The 18,232-nt window shown below is 44.2% G+C and overlaps 1 protein-coding gene across 1 annotated transcript; it reads right to left on the reverse strand.

Annotated features, from left to right (window-relative positions):
- Positions 1 to 1,108: 1,108 nt before the first annotated feature.
- On the reverse strand, positions 1,109 to 17,994 carry LOC124480799 (N-terminal EF-hand calcium-binding protein 1-like). The gene is made up of 13 exons (XM_047040407.1): positions 17,793 to 17,994; positions 14,491 to 14,515; positions 9,821 to 9,929; positions 9,089 to 9,114; positions 8,583 to 8,680; positions 4,745 to 4,881; positions 4,309 to 4,430; positions 4,027 to 4,109; positions 3,797 to 3,850; positions 3,208 to 3,320; positions 2,868 to 2,945; positions 2,647 to 2,738; positions 1,109 to 2,483 (listed from the first exon to the last, which is right to left on the reverse strand). The coding sequence occupies exons 1-13, from the start codon at positions 17,910 to 17,912 to the stop codon at positions 2,455 to 2,457; spliced, it is 1,086 nt and encodes a 361-aa protein (XP_046896363.1). The 5' UTR covers positions 17,913 to 17,994; the 3' UTR covers positions 1,109 to 2,454.
- Positions 17,995 to 18,232: the final 238 nt, after the last annotated feature.

Here is an 18,232-nt window from a genome sequence, read left to right on the forward strand (position 1 = left end):
AGTTATTCACTGTGCATCCAGTGTTTGTCTTTCACAGAAAATACATCCATGCTGTTCCTGTCTTAAAATTAGTTCAGTTTCAAGCAGATGGAGATGATGTTTCTCTGGGGCGAAGGACTCACCTCTCCGGTCATACACATATGATTGACCCCTTTGTTTGTTGGTTGGGTTGTTTAGAATATAATCTTTGACTAGAACCCAGAACTCTTTTAGAGAACATTAGCATCTTCTTTTGCCCCTCCTTGAGCAGTGGCGTGTTCAGGGAGTGGCCTAGGGTGGCACGGGCCACCCTTGAAATCTGATTGGCCACCCCAATATCTTAAAATATGATTGGCTATATGCCCAGTCAGAGGCGGGCCACCCCTTGTGTCACCCCTATCAAAAATGTCTGGACACGCCCCTGTCCTCGAGCCCAAGCATGGGATCGTAAACCACTTGGGGTTGTAGGGTGAAACTGAGATGCCTCTAAGAGGGGCACTGGTACATCCTGTGTGTGACAGGCAATACTCACCAAGGTCTAATCCAGTTGAGCTGGTCTTGGACCGCAGGAAAAACCAAGCAGAGTGGAAAAGGCTGGACCTTCCTGGCTCATTTTCAACCAAGGTCTCTTTTAATCATTTGGCTGTTTTTCTAGCATTTTGAAAGGCATCAGCTAGTGATATTATAAGCCAGTTATTAATATATTCATGAGGCATTTCAAAGGAATAGCCAGCATAGCCAGTGGGGAAATAAACATTTCCTGGAGCTTTTGAACAGCTTTCTTTTCTCCAAAACACCCAGACTCACCAAGCACCACAGGAGGCAAGACTACATTTTCTCAATCTTTTCTGAGAAGTTGGTGAAAGCCATTGTTCTTTGTCATTGTCAAATATCCTATCTTGAGGATATTCCCTAAGCTTGCTTACACCCTTTTGTTGATGAAGCTACGTACTTATGTCAACTTGAATGAAATTAATGTTACAGCTCTAGGGTGAAATAATAATCCCCTTTTTAATCGTTTAGAATGCTTCTAGTACATGTCAATCAACCATTCAAAACAGTCTCCTACAACAAATCCAATGTTTATAATGTCATTACAACCAGAGGAAAACAATTTTAATAATCAAATAGGATATAATCAAGTCATAAACTTTATTTCATGCCAGAAATAAACATAGCATTCACATTACAGTTTTAACATTGATTTGTAAAAGGGTGTAAATGATAAACAGCCATAAACAGAAATATTTCCACATTCGTTCATTTTCTTTAGGCAAGTTTAGCGTCATACAGTACCAGACTCTTTATTCATATTCGTTAAACACATAAATAAAACTATTTTTTATCTTTTATCCATATCCAGACTCGAGGCCAAAGACATTAAATCTAATCATGAGTTATCACCTCACCTGTTTTGTTCTGTACACAAAATATAATGGTTTCATTTCATCATCAAATGTAATAAATCTGTAATGTAAGACAACATATTAGATGCCCCGTGGTGTTAATGGATTTGCTTGATGGAAAAATAACAGTACCTGGTTACATCTTTTATCTGTTTCTAAACTATTCTCATTCAGACCTATGTTATTAAAACCTGACTAGAAGGTTGTACTTCAAACCACATGACATCTACAGTACCTTTTTAATCACTTAAACAGTCTTATATAATTTAAAACCGTAGGTTCAGAACATGAAAACAGAGATTCATAGGTCCAGTCTGTCGGCCACGGCAACAGTCACTGTTTACAACTAAGGTGCTGAAGTGTCAGTTGAATGAGTTGGGGTTTATATTGTCCTATTTTGGGGCAACCCAACCCTTTTATGTTTACATTCTATCTAAGAGAAACTTGTCACTTCACTGTTTGTGTGCTAGAAATGACTCTTGGGATCAACATTTCACAATATAGAGTAGGGGGGATTTTAGATGATGTCCATGTTTTCTAAGTCATCATCTGCTCATAGTTTCTATACGCAAGCTAATAACTACAGACCCTGTACGAATCTTGGTATGAAGATGTTAAAGGAACTACAGTTTTCTACGATGATTTTGTTTTACTACAGCGCAGCTGTATGGGAAACCAGCTATCAATGGGAAATTGTGGATTTTCATGCAAAGGTTTCTTCTAGAATGTGTATTTACATGAAAAGAAAATCATGAACAGCATGTTCAGAAAGATATTAATGACGTACAGCTAAAGTCATGACATCAAGGATTCCAATAACACAACAATTATTGCAGTATTTCAAAGATCTTTCCCATAAAGGATTGGGTTTGGTTGACCGATTCAACTAAGCAGTTGTAAGTCGTGCATAACTTTTCAGTTTTTAAATTATATAGTTAATACAATACACTGTTTAGTAAAATATTCCTGCATGTCACATAATAATAAATACACTGAAAACAGTATAAATTGTGAAATTAAACAAAATAATATCTGCTTTTCTTCATATATTTTGAAAACATCGCTCTTGTCAGTTGTTGTTCATTATCCACCAAGATGCTGTAAGTAATAATTGAAAATACAAACTTGAATAAAAAAAATATTCCACTAAGGAACCAACCAACTAATGAATAGTTACTTCTAATGATATGTCAGTAAAAATTAAGTATTAAATATTAAGACTTCTAAATAATTGAGTCCTCGAATGTTGTGGAGCTCCTACCTGGTAGTAACATAGTAGAGACCATCTCAGGATCTTCAAGGGCATTGATGATGCAACGCTGGAAAGTCTTGCTGATGGAGGACTGTTGGTAGCTGAGGGAAAAAGGGGCGGGACAAAGAGATTAGTGGATGGTACTGCAGTTGATTGAGTGACATATTAGGCGGCGAATAACTTCCCCAGGACTCTAGTAGTAAACAAATTAGCCTATACAACAATCTTACCTCATCCAAGAAAGGCGATCCTGCCAGAACTCGTACATTATGAAACAGGATCTGTCTGGAAGGTTCTGAACAGACACACTGGAGGTTGAAGGAGAGGAAGAGAGATAGAGAAAGAAAAAAAGAGAGAGAGAGGGAGAGAAAGTTAGAGAGAGGTAGAGACAAATTGAGTGAGAAATAGAGTGACAAAGCGAAAGGGCGAGACTGGGCGAGTGAGGCAGACATCATCAATCTGCTAGAGCATAATCGATTCTGACTCATTGATTGGAGGAAATCAAATCAAATAATGTGTTATTATCCTCCCACGGGCCCCTGTATCTGCTGAGCAGCAGGAACCACCTACTGCAGATTGTTGCTCTGGCTGGATGTAGCATCTGTGTAGCTCTTCAGAGCCTGCTGGAAGTCTTCCACATCTCTCTCCTTCACCAACATCTGTCTCTGGACCAGCAGAATGTTCTGGTGAAGGAAGGAGTAGTTTGATGTTTAGACTAGAGGTTCAGCTTCTTTTTATTCCAACTCTGGATACTGGAACTCTGACTTCAGTTCAGTTTATTAATAGCTGTCGGTAAGACCTCGATAAAACTTTCAGATTTTAGTCAAGCAGCAATGCTTGGTTCAATATAAAATTATGAATTAAAGTTGGGAATTTCCACATGTGATTCCTTTGATTTATTATTAATATGTTTATGTTTTCCAAAGCTACTAGCACCTCTTGGTCTGCAGTCAATGGTCGACCAACAAGCTATACCCATCCCCATTTAAAGCTGCTAAAACTGTTCCTAAAGCTAAAAAATAAAAAAATTATAATAAATTAAAGCTTACAATGTATACTGCAAATTATATTCACCTTAAAAAAAAGTCTAATACACTGTGATACTCCAGGTCACCGGGTGTTGCAGCTGACGTCTAAATCCTGTCAAAGTCAAACTCACCGATTTATACGTGCCAGCCAGTGTGTCCTCCTTCAGTGGCTCAAGATGTGGACTCTGCAAATGGAAGCATGAATATTTCAGTTGGTCAGAAGCGGAACGAGCCGGAGCCTCCGAAAGAGCGGGACTCAAATCGAGCTCAAGCTCGGTTCCCCCCCCGGTTACAGTACGCCTCAGAAGCACTGGCTCTGAAGTCTTGACGTTAACCCTTGACTGACTGAACGGTACTGTACCTCGTACTCCAGCTTGTCTATCAGCTGCTGCAAACGGTGGATCTGGGAGCTCCAGTGGTTGTCCAGTGGCTCCACGCTGACCCCTGACCAAGGAAACAACTTGTCACATTTACCAAGCAATTTCGTTTCAAACCTCTTTTTTTAGGTTTCAAAATCTCAATTTTGTGATGTTTTCCCATTTATTACAAGGCTGAATGTGAGTCTATTGGGACTACAACTGGAGCAAAGGTAATATGTAGCCCTGGCAGGAAGTAAATGGGGTCAGATAGTGGTGGTCCTCACCTGTGGTGAGCATGCCTGTGTAGGGGTCTGTAGGAGACAGACACATGTTCTTCTGGATGCGGCGGTTGGGGCGTTTGGTAATCTTTTGGATGGCCAGTTCCTCTGGCTTCTTGAGCATCTTCCTACATACGACACCGCAGTGATCAGCTTCCTCATCAAAACCATGACCATCATCATCCTCATCGTCAAAACCACAACTGTCATTATCGTCCTCAACAACATCATCATCATCCCTATTATCATCATCATCCCTCTCTAACTCCTCTCCCTCATCATCATCAAAACCACAATCATCTCCACCGTTTTCATCCTCATTATTGTCTCCCTCAACCTCATCACCATCATCACCATCATCACCATCATCACCATCATCACCACACCCCAAAGGGACAGGAGGCCTGGTCTGAGGGTCACGTCTTGGGGCCACGGTGCCTACCTGCCAGGGCAGCTCTGCTCGTCCACGGCCTCCATAGCGCACTCTAGTGAGGACTGCAGGGACTGTAGCTGGGTGGAGGTCTCACGCAGCAGGAACCGCGTCACAAACTGACCCAGCACTGATGAGCTCTGGTACCCCTGCAGAAAGGAAGTAGCAATTTACTCAAGAACTTTGTTTGAAAATCTGCAACGAACATTATTAAACTGGATTCACGGTTAACTTAATGATAATGGTATTGATCAACATGAATATTGACAACGTAAAAATCTAATTGTGATTGACGTTTGATGGTAGCGAGTAATGGGTTATTCTGAAAATGTCTTTCATGTTGTTTTCATCTGTTGTATTCCTTCAGAATATGAAGCCCTTTTCCTGAGTAAAAATTACTCTGCTTCTCCCCCTCCTGCCTGCCTGCCTGCCCCCCCCACAGCTGCCCCCCCCCCCCCCCCCCCCCCCCCCCCCCCCACAGCGCTGTAAAATGGAATTTGTGAAACCCCGCAGGTAAAGTATTGAAAAGATTGTTTTGAAAAATTGCAACCTGTCGATTTGGTTCATTTGATTTTGTCGTATATTCCCCCTGGCTAATGTTTTCTCTCTATTCTGGAAGTTTGCAGTGCACTTGCAATGACCTCACATTTATGTCAGACCCCGCTTCCCCCCTCACACACACACACACACACACACCTCCCCTTCACAATCTGACAGGGCATCGCAATGCCAGAGAATAGTTGATGTTTTGAGTTGTTATCTATTTTATCTCAGCTCTCTACCGAAAGGGAGAAAACATCTTCTGTATTTTTTTCAGTCCTTCGTATGTCCTAATGAAGTCAACCTATGCTCACAGTATTGACAGTTTGTCATCTATAACATGATCTAGGTTGATCTAGGTTGAGTTTACATTTACATTTAGTCATTTAGCAGAAGCTCTTATCCAGAGCGACTTACAGTAAGTACAGGGACATTCCCCCCGAGGCAAGTAGGGTGAAGTGCATGGCTCAAGGACACAACGTCATGTGGCATGGCCGGGAATCGATCTGGCCGGGAATCGATTCTGATTACTAGCCCGATTCCCTAACCGCTCAGCCACCTGACTCCAAGTTATCAGCAGCTTTCCCTTGTGGAGGTGATGTAGTTCTGCTATTCCTCCTCCACCAAGAGACCGACCTGTTCCGTCAGTGAGCTGCAGTCTGCTTCTGAGAGGGGAGAAACCTGATCCAAGCTCAGCTCCAGGAGAAGTTCTGTTTTCATTTTGTTTCAAGGTTAAGACTTGTTAAAGCTGATTACAGCTCCAATCTCATTCTTATCTGAAGACGACTGTCCTCAGAGGGAATACTGAACGTAAACATTAACTGAATTCAGTATTATTAGCGGAACTGAATAAAACAAAGTTAAGAGATGTGGGAAGGAAGAAATGGAGAGCGGAGAGTGAGAGGAGGGGGCGGAAGAGAGGATGAGTGATAGAGCGAGAGGGAGGGAGAGAGAGACAGAGCACAGAGAACGGAACAGTAGCTTAGTGACAGGAAAGAGAAATAAGGAAAAGTATGTGACAGGAAAAACATATAGAGAAGGGGAAATTAGGGAGGATAGTGAGAGACAGGCAGAAAATGGAGTAAGATGGTAAGAAAGAGAAGAGAGGAGAGGAGAGGAAGGAAGATGATAAACAGCTATATTTTCTGCTGCAGTTCTACAGTCTGTGGAGGGCGAATGACGTCAGACTGATGGAAAGCTGGGGGCTCATGTCAGCACCGGTTATTGTCACGTCACCCCCTTGGCACATGGATGAGACAACAATCTCTCACATGCATGCCAACATACAAACACACACACACACACGCATACACACAGCTCTATTATCATAGCCGTTCATCTGCAAAAACGTCAGGCATCGAGGCAGCTAGGTGTCCACACACTTACCAAATCATTTCAAGGCGCGTTTATAATCACGAAGAGAAATAACAATTTCTCCCGCAGGCCTTACGTAAAGGTTGAAGGGGAGATCGATGGAGAATAAACTCTGGTATCGATCACGTCTTAGTGGAGATATTTTGGAAGTGAATTTGCACAACGCGCTTGAAGAAATCTTGTTATTCTGCCTCGTGAGCATCCATTCTCCCACTCTGAGGGCTGGCATGTGACAAGCTCTTTAATCTACCTCACATCCTGTTCAATTCAAACACTTCTGCTCTGCGTGGCTGAAAAGCTGGATATCCACTGCTCTAATTGGCCGGTTGCATAACTTGAGCCTGATTCTTGGAACATTGTTGGGTTTTGGAAGGACGGCTGTGACCACATCCTCGTGGTCATGGCGACCTTGTGCTTTCTTGTTGATTTTGCCCCCTGATGGTGGTTCATAATCGACAGACGAACTCCAGATTGTGATATTGGGATCAGGCCAAATAGCTGCTGCCACAGAGCTGTGCCTTCACGTTGAAGGAGAAGCTCATTATCATGGTGCATGTGAGGATATGAGACAGTGCTGTCACCAGAGAAGGGAGCAGGTTAATGGATGTGACAGCGTGCTGTGTCGGGGCAGAGGATTGTTAGGAAGGTGAGAGGACCGCAAGTCCCCCTCTGGGTTTCCTTCAAAGGTGACAGAACTGAACTTGTTGGATGAGACAAAACAAACCTGTCTGTCTGTCTGTCTGGGACAATGAGAGGGTTTTCAAACAATCAAACATGGATGTCTGCAAATAAATTCTGGAATGGTCACTTCTCTGAAAGCGTTCCAAGTTCCATTATCAGTTACAATATTGCAAACTCAGCTGATAGGATTTTTATTATGGCAAACTGAAAAACAACGCTTTATGTGGTGAGTTATGGTTTGTTCAAAGCCATAAATAAAAAAGAAAATTTGCAAAGGGCTATGCGATTGGTAGTGATACGGCGGAAATATTGGCGATCTTTCTCGGAACTGGATTTTGAATAAAAAAGCTGATCAATCCTGCTCCCCGGCATCCTTATGCTCAGTAGCCTGACACCTAACCTATGGCCAGAGCACTTACAGGTTCTCTGTTTCACTCTGGAGATGTAGGACTCTCTGAAGGCTTATCCGGGACTTTCATAAGGGTATCAACTGGATTCTCTGTATGGCTCTTTATCAATCTTTATGTCGGTCTCTATAGAACCATGTGTATCTTTCTAAAAGCTCTCTGGGACTCTCATAAACATTTACATTTAGTCATTTAGCAGACGCTCTTATCCAGAGCGAATTACAGTAAGTACAGGGACATTCCCCCCGAGGCAAGTAGGGTGAAGTGCCTTACCCAAGGACACAACGTCATTTGCCACGGCGGAGAATCGATCCAGCAACCTTCTGATTACTAGCCCAACTTCCTCACCGCTCAGCCATCTGACTCCCGTATCAACTGGACTCTGTATGGCTCTGTATGGCTCTGTATGACTCGCACTGTATGGCTCTGTATGACTCGCACTATAAAACTCTCTGTAGGACTCTCCAGGGATCTCATAACGCTCTCATTGTCCTTGCTCTCCAGTCTAGTTCCAGAATACAAGAGGGGCAGACGGGATCCATCCTCCTTGCTGTCACATCACCGTCACAGCTGAGAGACCTCCAAAAGCCTCAGAGAGGACTTCAAACTGACAGCCGAGACAAAAACTAAAACCTACCCACAATTCCGTTGGGGAAATGAGGGGCTTTGGAAAACTCTGAATGTCATGTGCAAACCAAGTCTGAAAAGGTTGTGTTGTCACACTGAAATCTTCACTCACATTTTAAGTTGAGCCAGCAAGAAGACGTGATGACTGACAAAAGATAGGGGGTGGAAACGATGGATGCTCGTTGTGAAGTTTAGAGACGGTTGGGAGGTTTGACACTCACCTCTTTAGTTTTGTCCATGGCCTTCAAGATGGCGACATTGAGCTTCTCCAGGGAAGAGAGGACGTTCAGGTACTCTCCCAGGTGTGGAGCAAAGTACTCTGGAGAACAGACAAGGTTGTCAGCACTGCCAACTCACCCTCCCTTCATCTGATTTCAATTATTTTTCCTCTCAGGCCTCTCAGTGCTGAAGTGAGAGGTTTTTTCTGTAAACATGACAACACACCTACAAACATCAATCACTGCAGCCTGTCATGGTGGCCAATAACTTGGAAATGGACACTACTGAGATTCCACTTCTGTGAAACCCAGACTGGGATGAGTTGTTGGATGCAGTGGCAGTCAAACTGCCGACCGAAACACCCCCCCCTCACTTTATAGCTCTCTCAAAAAATGAAGGGCTCTTTCAAAGCAACTGCAAAGACAAGCAATCGAGGCACACGCCTTGAAAGCAATTTTGACAGCAGAGTCTGTCTATAAGAACACATTGAAGATAGGGACAGAATTACCTGACAGCTTGTCTGTGTCCAGGTTGCTGAGCGACAGGGAGATTGATGAAAAAGAGGAGAGACAAAAGAATTACTTAAATGGCATCAGGAGGATTAGTTGGAGAGAATTTTTTCTTATCAAAAGCCCTCTAAAAGGTCAGAGAAAATGGTTTTCCTAGAGATACTACAGAGAGCTGTTGATTGACAATCAAACACTGTGAAGGAAGCGATCAGTTGGGGCCTTGGGCCTTATGGAGCTGTATGTGTGGGTGCAGAACTGCAGATAAAGAGAGAAAGTGGTAACAGGAAATGGTGGCTAATACATGTCAAATCCGAGGGGTTTGCCTCTAGATAACCGCATGTCAAGCAAATCTCGAGCATACGCTCATCTTAACAGTTTAAAATGTTCAACCGAAAACGTACTGTTTAAATCAACAAGGCTATACTTCTATTAACGGCCCCTCGGAGCAGAGGAACGCTCTCTCATCCTAGAACACTCAGACGGCGTGCTGTATAGTAAACTGGCCCGTGTGTCGATGCAGCTTGCTCGTCACAGCTCCAGTCAACACGCTGTTTTATGCCCTTCTTACACTGAGATCCTGCTCTAGATTCAAGCCCCTTGATGAAATATTGACACGTCCTCTTTGAAGTGTCGACGCCTGCCCCACCCACCCGCCCGCCCCGCCCCCCCCTCGGTGTGCAGATGGCGGTTGAAGTTAGGAATCCCACAGGGTGATCATCCTCTCCACTCACTCCGTCTGCTGCCTGTCGATGGAGAAGTACAACTCCTGCATCTGGCCCTCGGTGAGAATCCCGTCAGCGAAGTATGACTGGAACTCTTCCAGGGACAGCTTGCCGTCGTCTGAGGACAGGAGATAAGGAAAGATGAAGTCCCCCCCACCAAAAAAAAACATTTAGGAGGGCCTTTTAAACCTCTGTTGTTAAACTACTCAGGTTAATGGAATGAAAAACTGTAACTGTGTATCTCAGAAATGCAAAATTAATAACATGAGCCTCTCAGCCTTGTTCTCTGCCCGCCCATATTTGAGAATCCAATTATTTCCCATAACTCTCTATCTTGTTCTTATATTCACTTTGTACTTCCACACTCCTGTTGTCATATAAACCTTCCTCTTTGAGATATAGACTTCAAAGACAATCTATCTTGAATTTATTTCAAGCAGACAACTAAAGAATAAGCCCTAATTTCTCCTCTATCACTACCAAATTCAATTACACAATAATGTAACAAAATGATTGATTAAGCGTTTGAATTAGTGGTAGTGTCACTGAATACTGAACGTAATAAGATAGGCCTCAAATACTGCAGGACCCTTGACAGTTATTTCAGTAAAAACAAGACACGGGCACAGTACATTTGGAAATGGGGGTTGTATAAAAGTCATAAAGAGATGTGGTCTATCTCAGCTCTCCTTCACAGTCAATCCGCTCCTCTAAGATAACAAAGCCAGCCAGGTTAGCGCGTCCCCACAGCTGTTCTCTCACACAGTTGAAGTCAAGCACAGGACTGAAGACGTGTGGATCTGTGTTGGGCCCAGACAGCCAGCCTGCTGTGAGTGAAGCCTGGTTAGAGCTGTCAGAGCCTGCTGGCAGGAGGACTGTGGATTAACAAGCACTTCCCCAGGGCAGGCCTTGGGCTCCCTTAGCAACGGGTCTCAGAAAGACACACAAACCCACCATCCAGGCAACAGACATCAGGCTGATACAGGTTTGTGGTAAACACTAACATCTGTTTGTCGGTTAGGAAATGACTCGTCTTGCTTTCGTGCCAGGCGGTGACTCGAGATGGCTCTGAATAATTTCGATTTGTTTACAGTAATTCCAAACCATCTGTGTTTTACAGATAATTGTGCGGTCGTTGTGTTCTGCCCCACAGGCAGCAACGGTCTACACAGACTACATAGTTTTTCCTTGTATTTTTTCCTTACCCAAATGACCACATAGACAAGGACTAACAGAAGTGTGTCCAGTCCACCTCTGACTGAGAAGGTGAGACGCTGGGACACAGAAGACACGAGACCCAGGCTGCCATGTTTCCCATAATGCACTGCGTGCTGAGCGCAGGTTCAGGCTCCTTAGCTCTCCTCTTGTTCTCGTTCCTTGGCTTCACCTGCACAGCAAGTTCCAGTGGTCTAGTTTCACACCCAATTACCCACCCGGGATACGCAATCAGTCGCAGCGCAGGCCAGAACGTCCATTATGCAAGGAGTCAATGTACGTCATAGGGAACAGGTGCTATTATGATGCTGAGTGAACGGCGCTCAGAACTGTTGTTCATTGTCCTCTCACAATATGAAGAAGCAGGTTCAATTCACTACTTTTGTGATGTTATGTTCCGTCTCTTCTGTCTCACGCTGCAGCGATGCCTCGCTAGCCCGGAGAACAAGGACACCTGGAAATAGCCACACGTCAAGATGACAGCCATTCTGAATCCGACTGTGTGTGTTAACAAGCTGGCTGTGAGGAGAGATGGCCGTCATTCATCACCTGTCAGGACACGAATTTGTGTTTAACGGAATATGTCAATTTTACTCCTCTCGATCCAGATTCTTTGTGGTTAAGATGTCAATGTGACACGAGTCGACTGCTAGGAAATTAGGAGAGTTGTCAAGATTAAAGATAGATTATGTAAAAAAGTATTTTGTTTTGTACCTATTGGCTCCAGTTTCGTCCTCTCAGGCTTTATAACTTTTGTGACCTAGATCAATTCAATCCCCACAACACTATCTTTCAAGGAACACTTTCCCTTCAAGGCACTGGGAATTAAAGGCAGCCAAAAATGGACTCAGGCCAAAGTAGAAAATCATCTGCCAGTGTCGTCATTGCCATGGTTTCAGTGGGGCAGTGGATTCAGGAAACTCTCTGGTCTTTCTGCAGCATTACCAGAGAGCTGGAAGCATATTGTTTTCCTGTTCTACACTTACATAAACATGTCAATGCATGGACTGTCAACTGGGATGTTTAGTATTGACAGTACAGAAGGGCTCTAACTAAATAGATTTTGGGGTTTTCCAATCAGTCTGCATAGGTAGCTTATGACAGTAAATCTTCTCCCAGTATCTCAGTTTACATCTGAGGCCTTCAATTATTTTAATGAGGTATTCCCATTGGTCAAACTATTTCATATACATCATAATACATATCAAAGCCAGTAAAATTACACCTTCCACTTGGCCTGTAGGCCCTAATAAACAAATTCAACCGTCTGACATTAGTAGGCCTCATTCTTTGAAAGGCAGTAAGTACAGGGACATTCCCCCCTTGGCAATTAGGGTGAAGTGCCTTGCCCAAGGACACAACATAATTTTTCACGCCCGGAATCAAACCGGCAACCTTCTGATTACTAGCCTGATTCCCTAACCGCTCAGCCACCTGACTCCATTAAACCTAAACTAAAAAGAGTGCACGGGCAGATTTGTGAGTTCTTTTCAGACATTATTCCTCACGATAGCACGGAGACGTGGACGGTATTGTGGCGAGCATCCAGGCTTCATTATGTGGTAAATCCGCAGTGCTCTCTACGTATCATGGCAGCCCACTCACTGCTGCACCACGGGAGCCTCTCCCCTCCCGGGTGTCCGACTCAGCGAGTTACAGACGCATGAAACCCGTGGAGGGATCGGCTGCCAACCGTAGATAACTACGGCAACACACACACACACTCGAGTTTGTTCGTTATTTGATTTAAACTGTGGAAGACAGAAAAAATCTGTGAGGGGAACCTTTGATGTTTTTGCAGCAGAAAGATAATCTGGTTTAGAAGCTTGGGGGTTGGAAGAATAGCGTGCTACATGAAAAAAGATACCAGGCGTGATAGTGTGAAGGCTTATTGAGATGCATTCATCATGAACCAGGTTGAACAGACAAGCCCCTGTGGAGCACTAAGGGACACATCAACTGCTCCCTCGTGTAGCCAGACCACCTGGCTTCCTGCTTCCCACAGTCCATAAGGTCACTAGCCAGGGCTCAAATCTATATGTATGGGTTTTTCATTATTTCTCTCTTTCTTTGTCTCTCCCGCTTTTAAATTCTCGATCCCTACCTCCCCCTCCCCCTCCCCCCCTCCCTCCCCCCCTCCCTCCCTCCCTCCCTCTCTCTCTCTCTCTCTCTCTCTCTCCCTCTCTCCCTCTCTCCCTCTCTCCCTCTCTCCCTCTGGGGTCAGTATGTCCTCCATCTCAGCAGCATGAAAGCCAGCTGAGCTCCTCCTGACGATGTAGTCTGAGATCAGCTGGAGGGGGGGGGGGAGGGTCACTGCAGTCCATGTGAGAGCAACCAATAGAGAGAGAGAGGGTTAGAGAGAGAGATAGGTAGAAATAGAGATTCAGAGAAATAGATAGAGACAGATGTAGATAAACAGATAGACAAACATACAGACAGACAGCAGCAGCCTATGATCATGTTGGGAAGCGAAGTTTGTGTTTCATTATCACAGCTCTTACATAACACACGTGGGCCCCCATAGGAAGCGGACCTGGCCTCATACATGCATTAATCACCGTCCTTATTTCGTTTCACATTCTATTACGCTCTGATCCCAGGGCTGAATAAAACATGAAGAGGAAACACAACCACCTATTTGTCACTTTAATTTCCTGAAGCTTAATGCCAAACTGTGTTCGGCAGCGAGGACGCTCAAAAATGACTGTTTGCAAAATACAGAACAAATCTATTTCAAAAGATGAGGGGGCGTGGCCTTTGCTATGTAGCTAAAACTTCATGATGCATTGATTGTCTCTGCGCAACAATGAATAATGACAATCAACCCTGACTGCTGTAGTAGGTCAATGTTAAGGTCTGTCTCCACTAGTCCTAAATGTCAACATGAGAGGGGATCACTGAGCTGACGGCTGCACGGCAGACTAGTCACACTGAGTAAAGGGCAGCTCCATCTCTGCAGCTGGCTTCAGTTCATTTCAGGACGTTACATGACATGGACAATGTCTCTCACCCTCTGTGTGACACCCATGTCAGGCTGGGGAGTACACTTAGGCACAGACTGATCAATGACACTCAACTGATACTTCCAGCCAGCTGCTAACCTGGGGAGGGGGGGGGCAATTGGCAGGGGCAATTGAGTGCTAGTCCACTCTAGTGTAGTCTAGTCTGCTCGATACTACTTAACTTTGAGGAGAAAGGTTATATATAAGGATCAATCTCTGTGGACCTTAGCAGGGTCCTTAGGTCTGTGGGAGAATCCAAGAGAGATGCTGCTCAGCCCAGCTGCCTTGGTGTCCGGGCCTGTGTTCTTTTCAGTTTGCCAAGGCCAACACAGCCATTCAGCTGCTCGCACAACCATGTCATCACGGTCACTTTGTGCACCGAGAACTGGACTTGGAATTGGTCAATGTCTGCACATGCCGTCATAACATCTTCAAGTGGAAACACAGATACTTCATACTCACCATTTTTGTCTGCACGGCGAAATATCTAAAAGGAGAGGGGGGAAAAAAGAGAATTAGTTATGTAATCCTGTTTGATGCCTTGAGTAATTATTGTGAAACAAGCTGGAAAGGTGTCCTCAAATATGAGGGGAAACTGTTATCTTGGGGCAGGGGGGGGAAACAAGGGTAAGATTGGACACAGAGAGAGATTCAGCCTTGATTCCACTACCAGGATGAGGACGGGCAGTGATGCATGCAAGCAGCCTACAGTATGATCTATTTATGAGCCAGAGAAAACGTGTTATAATAAACCACTGTATCTAATTCATGTTTTGGCATTCTCTGGCCTATCTGTGCACAGCGGAAAGTCAGTGGAGGAAGGCTGCAATTTCCGAAAGGGTTTCAATATTGTGGAAAAAAAACGGAAATGAGAAAGGTGACATTTATGACTGGAAACAGCTCAAGGAGTAGGTGAGGAATGGCATGACCGTTTTCTGTGTCTCTCTCTCTCTCTTTCTCACTCCCCTACTCTCTCTCAATATTACATGAAAAAAAATAAACACTTCAAATGTTCCTTTGAGATCCAGTCTTGCCTGTGGTGTAACAGTTGCCTTGTCATTGTCATTGTCTGCCATTAAACATTCAGGTGGCACTAAGGCAGTCCACACAATGCACCTCAATGGGTTGCGAGAGTCCCTGCAAATCTCCTGCAATTTAATCCCACAATCCTTTAAAACATCTTGTGTGCACCCAGTGTGTTCTGTGTCCCGTCAAGGTCCCCCAGCCCTCTTAGGGTCGACTGGGCCTCCACGGCGAAGCCTCTCCCCCCAACATCCATAGCTGTCAGCCATCGAACACACCAGGGTGTGAAGTTCCCAGATGAGGTGAGCAGCCTCTCTTCCTGAACAATCACACAGTCCGCCAGACTGATGTGTTGTGAGAACTCACAGCAAGCTCTCTGTGGTGAGACACTTTCGGATTTCGGATTGTTCAGAAGCAGCTGCAGTCTCCCATGACAGCAGTACACAGACCTGGGGGTGCAAGCTATTGAAGGCGATTGTTACTGTCGTTCATAACTGAGCTAGGGGAGAGAAACCACCTATAGCAGCAGCCTTGAACCCGGTTCCTGGAGAGCTACCTTCCTGGAAGTTTTTTGCTCCAACCCCAGTTGTCAGTAACCCAATTTAACAGGTTGAGAAGTTGATTATTTGAATCGGGTGTGTTCGATTAGGGTTTGAGTGAAAACCTACTGGGAGGTAACTCTCCAGGAACAAGGTTGGAGACCCCTGAACTACAGGACGGTCCCCAGAACCTTCTGGATGACAGAGGTCTGGCTACTCTATGGGAAATACAGAGTATTCATCTACTGGGATGATGACGATGATCTCAAAGGCGTGATGGTGTTGAGGATGATGAAGGCTAGGATGAAATAAACCTTCCACAGTCTTGTTTAGGTCATTAAGAATCAATCTTGCATGGGTTTCTGTTTGGCTTCCTTAGGGCTGGGCTATTCTCTCTCTGCACTGATGCCCACAGTGAGAAGAATTGCCAGGCTATTATGCTGGCTCTCATCCAGGTCAGTTGAAGTCCAGCAGGTACACAAGACCCAAGGGTCTCCTGTTACTGGCTAGGAGTCTCAAACACACACAATGCCAGCTCTTCTTTCTCCGGCACCTTCTGAAGTAAAACTAGCTACACAACGAAAGCAACAACAGGCAGACATATCGAAGCGAAAGAAAATCTAGACATCTGTAAACACAACTGTTAAAAGCCCTGCAAGACCAGCGGCCAAACCCTTAATCAGTGCTCCAACCCCTTCATTATGCAAACTTGAAGGAGGGGTATTTTCTCTAAGGACGAGGGAGAAGGGGGGTTACATTATCTTCTACAATGAATCTTGCTGCAGTCAAATGGGGCCATGGAGAAGACAGCTTCACAGATGAGACGAATTTCCAGTTTTTCATGCAAATGAGATGAAATTCTGCATTCAGTCCCATTCCCTCGTTAAATCAGGGAAATCATCTGAACTAAAAAGCAAACAATCAGCATTTCAAGGCGCAAAACTAAACACTCCCACTTTCGACTGCTTCTGTGTTGTTGGTTGAGTGATACCAATATGTGTGGTTTCGCTTCAACTGTTGTTGTTGGGCCAACTTCATTGTGGGAGATTTGGCCTCAGAAACACTTTGACAACAGCATTGTGTTATTGGAGGAAGGCAGGCGCACTTAGCATGCCAGCCGCTCATGTGCATTTAATGTATGAAGTTATTATCCCATTACTTTCCAATAGCTGACATGATCTGATGCTCATTTTTTTTTTTGTGCATCCTTCTATAATGGATTCAGAGAAAAAAATATAATTGCATCTCTGCCAAATGTGCTCTTATTGCCCTGGGGTTCTATTCAGTGGTCAGGTAGTTCACTACCTAAATGGAAATCGGAAAATTGCATTTTAATCAAGGGAGTGAGAGGAGAGGCCAACTGGTTTATCACGTCCATGTTTGGTGAATATGCTTACTGTTATCGCTTCATTAAAAAGCGCCCCGATGTTCAAAACACATTTTTGAACCCTTTTTACATTATTAATTAAGGTGATAATCTCTAAAGAACGTAAGGCAACTACTTTCATTCTGTCCTTGATATATATGCTTAGAGGGGTCGATGAAGTGGATTTATGTGGAACATTGGAGTAAGGGCTTACAATAACCTTTAAATTATTCATAGCAAATACTTCTTGGATGCTCCTGCTGCATCTTGGACATGGGGCACTTATTGCAGCATTATTGTTTGATATACATGTAAGGCTACATGCAAAATGGCAATTTCGAGCAAAACCAATTTACAACCAATGTCATGACCTTTGTGGTTGCCGATACAAATTGGTAGCTTAGTTTATCCCAGAGATCAAATAATAATAGTAGCTACATTTGAAGTGACGATGTTGTTTTAATATTGTAAGACTGAATGGAATTTGCTGTGAAGACATGCAGGCGTGTTGTGACAGCGGAAGGCACGTCGTGAGACGGCATTACTATGCACGCGCTAATGGGTTTGAAACCTCTCACCTTGGCCGTATAAAGATGGATAGTAAGGAACCGAGTGGAACACATTAACCTTAATTAGGCCCCCAATTGGTCATCAATTAAAACTAGTGAAAAGGCTTGGTTCGACATGTGATGTAGGCTTCTGTATAGGATGCTTTACCGTGAGCACCTGTAAGAAATGTAATTTCATCCTTTCACAATGTGTGACGAACTAATGACGTGATGTTAATGCTTTTATTGAGATATGTGCATTTAATTGAATATGGGAAATGTACTTACATCTTGGAAAATCGAAATCCCTTGATTTTGATTTTTCTGCTGCAGCTCTCTTTCGTGTCTTTGGTGGTCATGCTTGGCAGACTGAAGACACATTGTTATAATTTCTGTACAGGCAAGCATTTTGAGACAATTCTTCTGGCAATGTACGCTTTCCTGAAGTACTATCCTTGATCCTTGTGTTGACCGCGGTCGGCTTTCGTTACGGCTCTCTCAAAGATGCTGCACGGTCTTGCTGCGCTTTGCACTCTCTCTTCCAGGGTGCCCAGTGGGCAACAGCGCAGCAATTTGATTCGATAACGTCAGTAACTCCGCCTCTCACTGTCACGAGAGAAACGCTATTCATAAAATTCAGAGGAACGCCCCATCTGCTGGCGAGCACAGTGTTAAATACTGTAGAAGACGTTTGAGTGGGGTCAATAACATCCCCGCAAATTCAAGTA

The sequence above is a fragment of the Hypomesus transpacificus genome, chromosome 18, assembly GCF_021917145.1.
Source record: "Hypomesus transpacificus isolate Combined female chromosome 18, fHypTra1, whole genome shotgun sequence".
Taxonomy (NCBI): Eukaryota; Metazoa; Chordata; class Actinopteri; order Osmeriformes; family Osmeridae; genus Hypomesus; species Hypomesus transpacificus.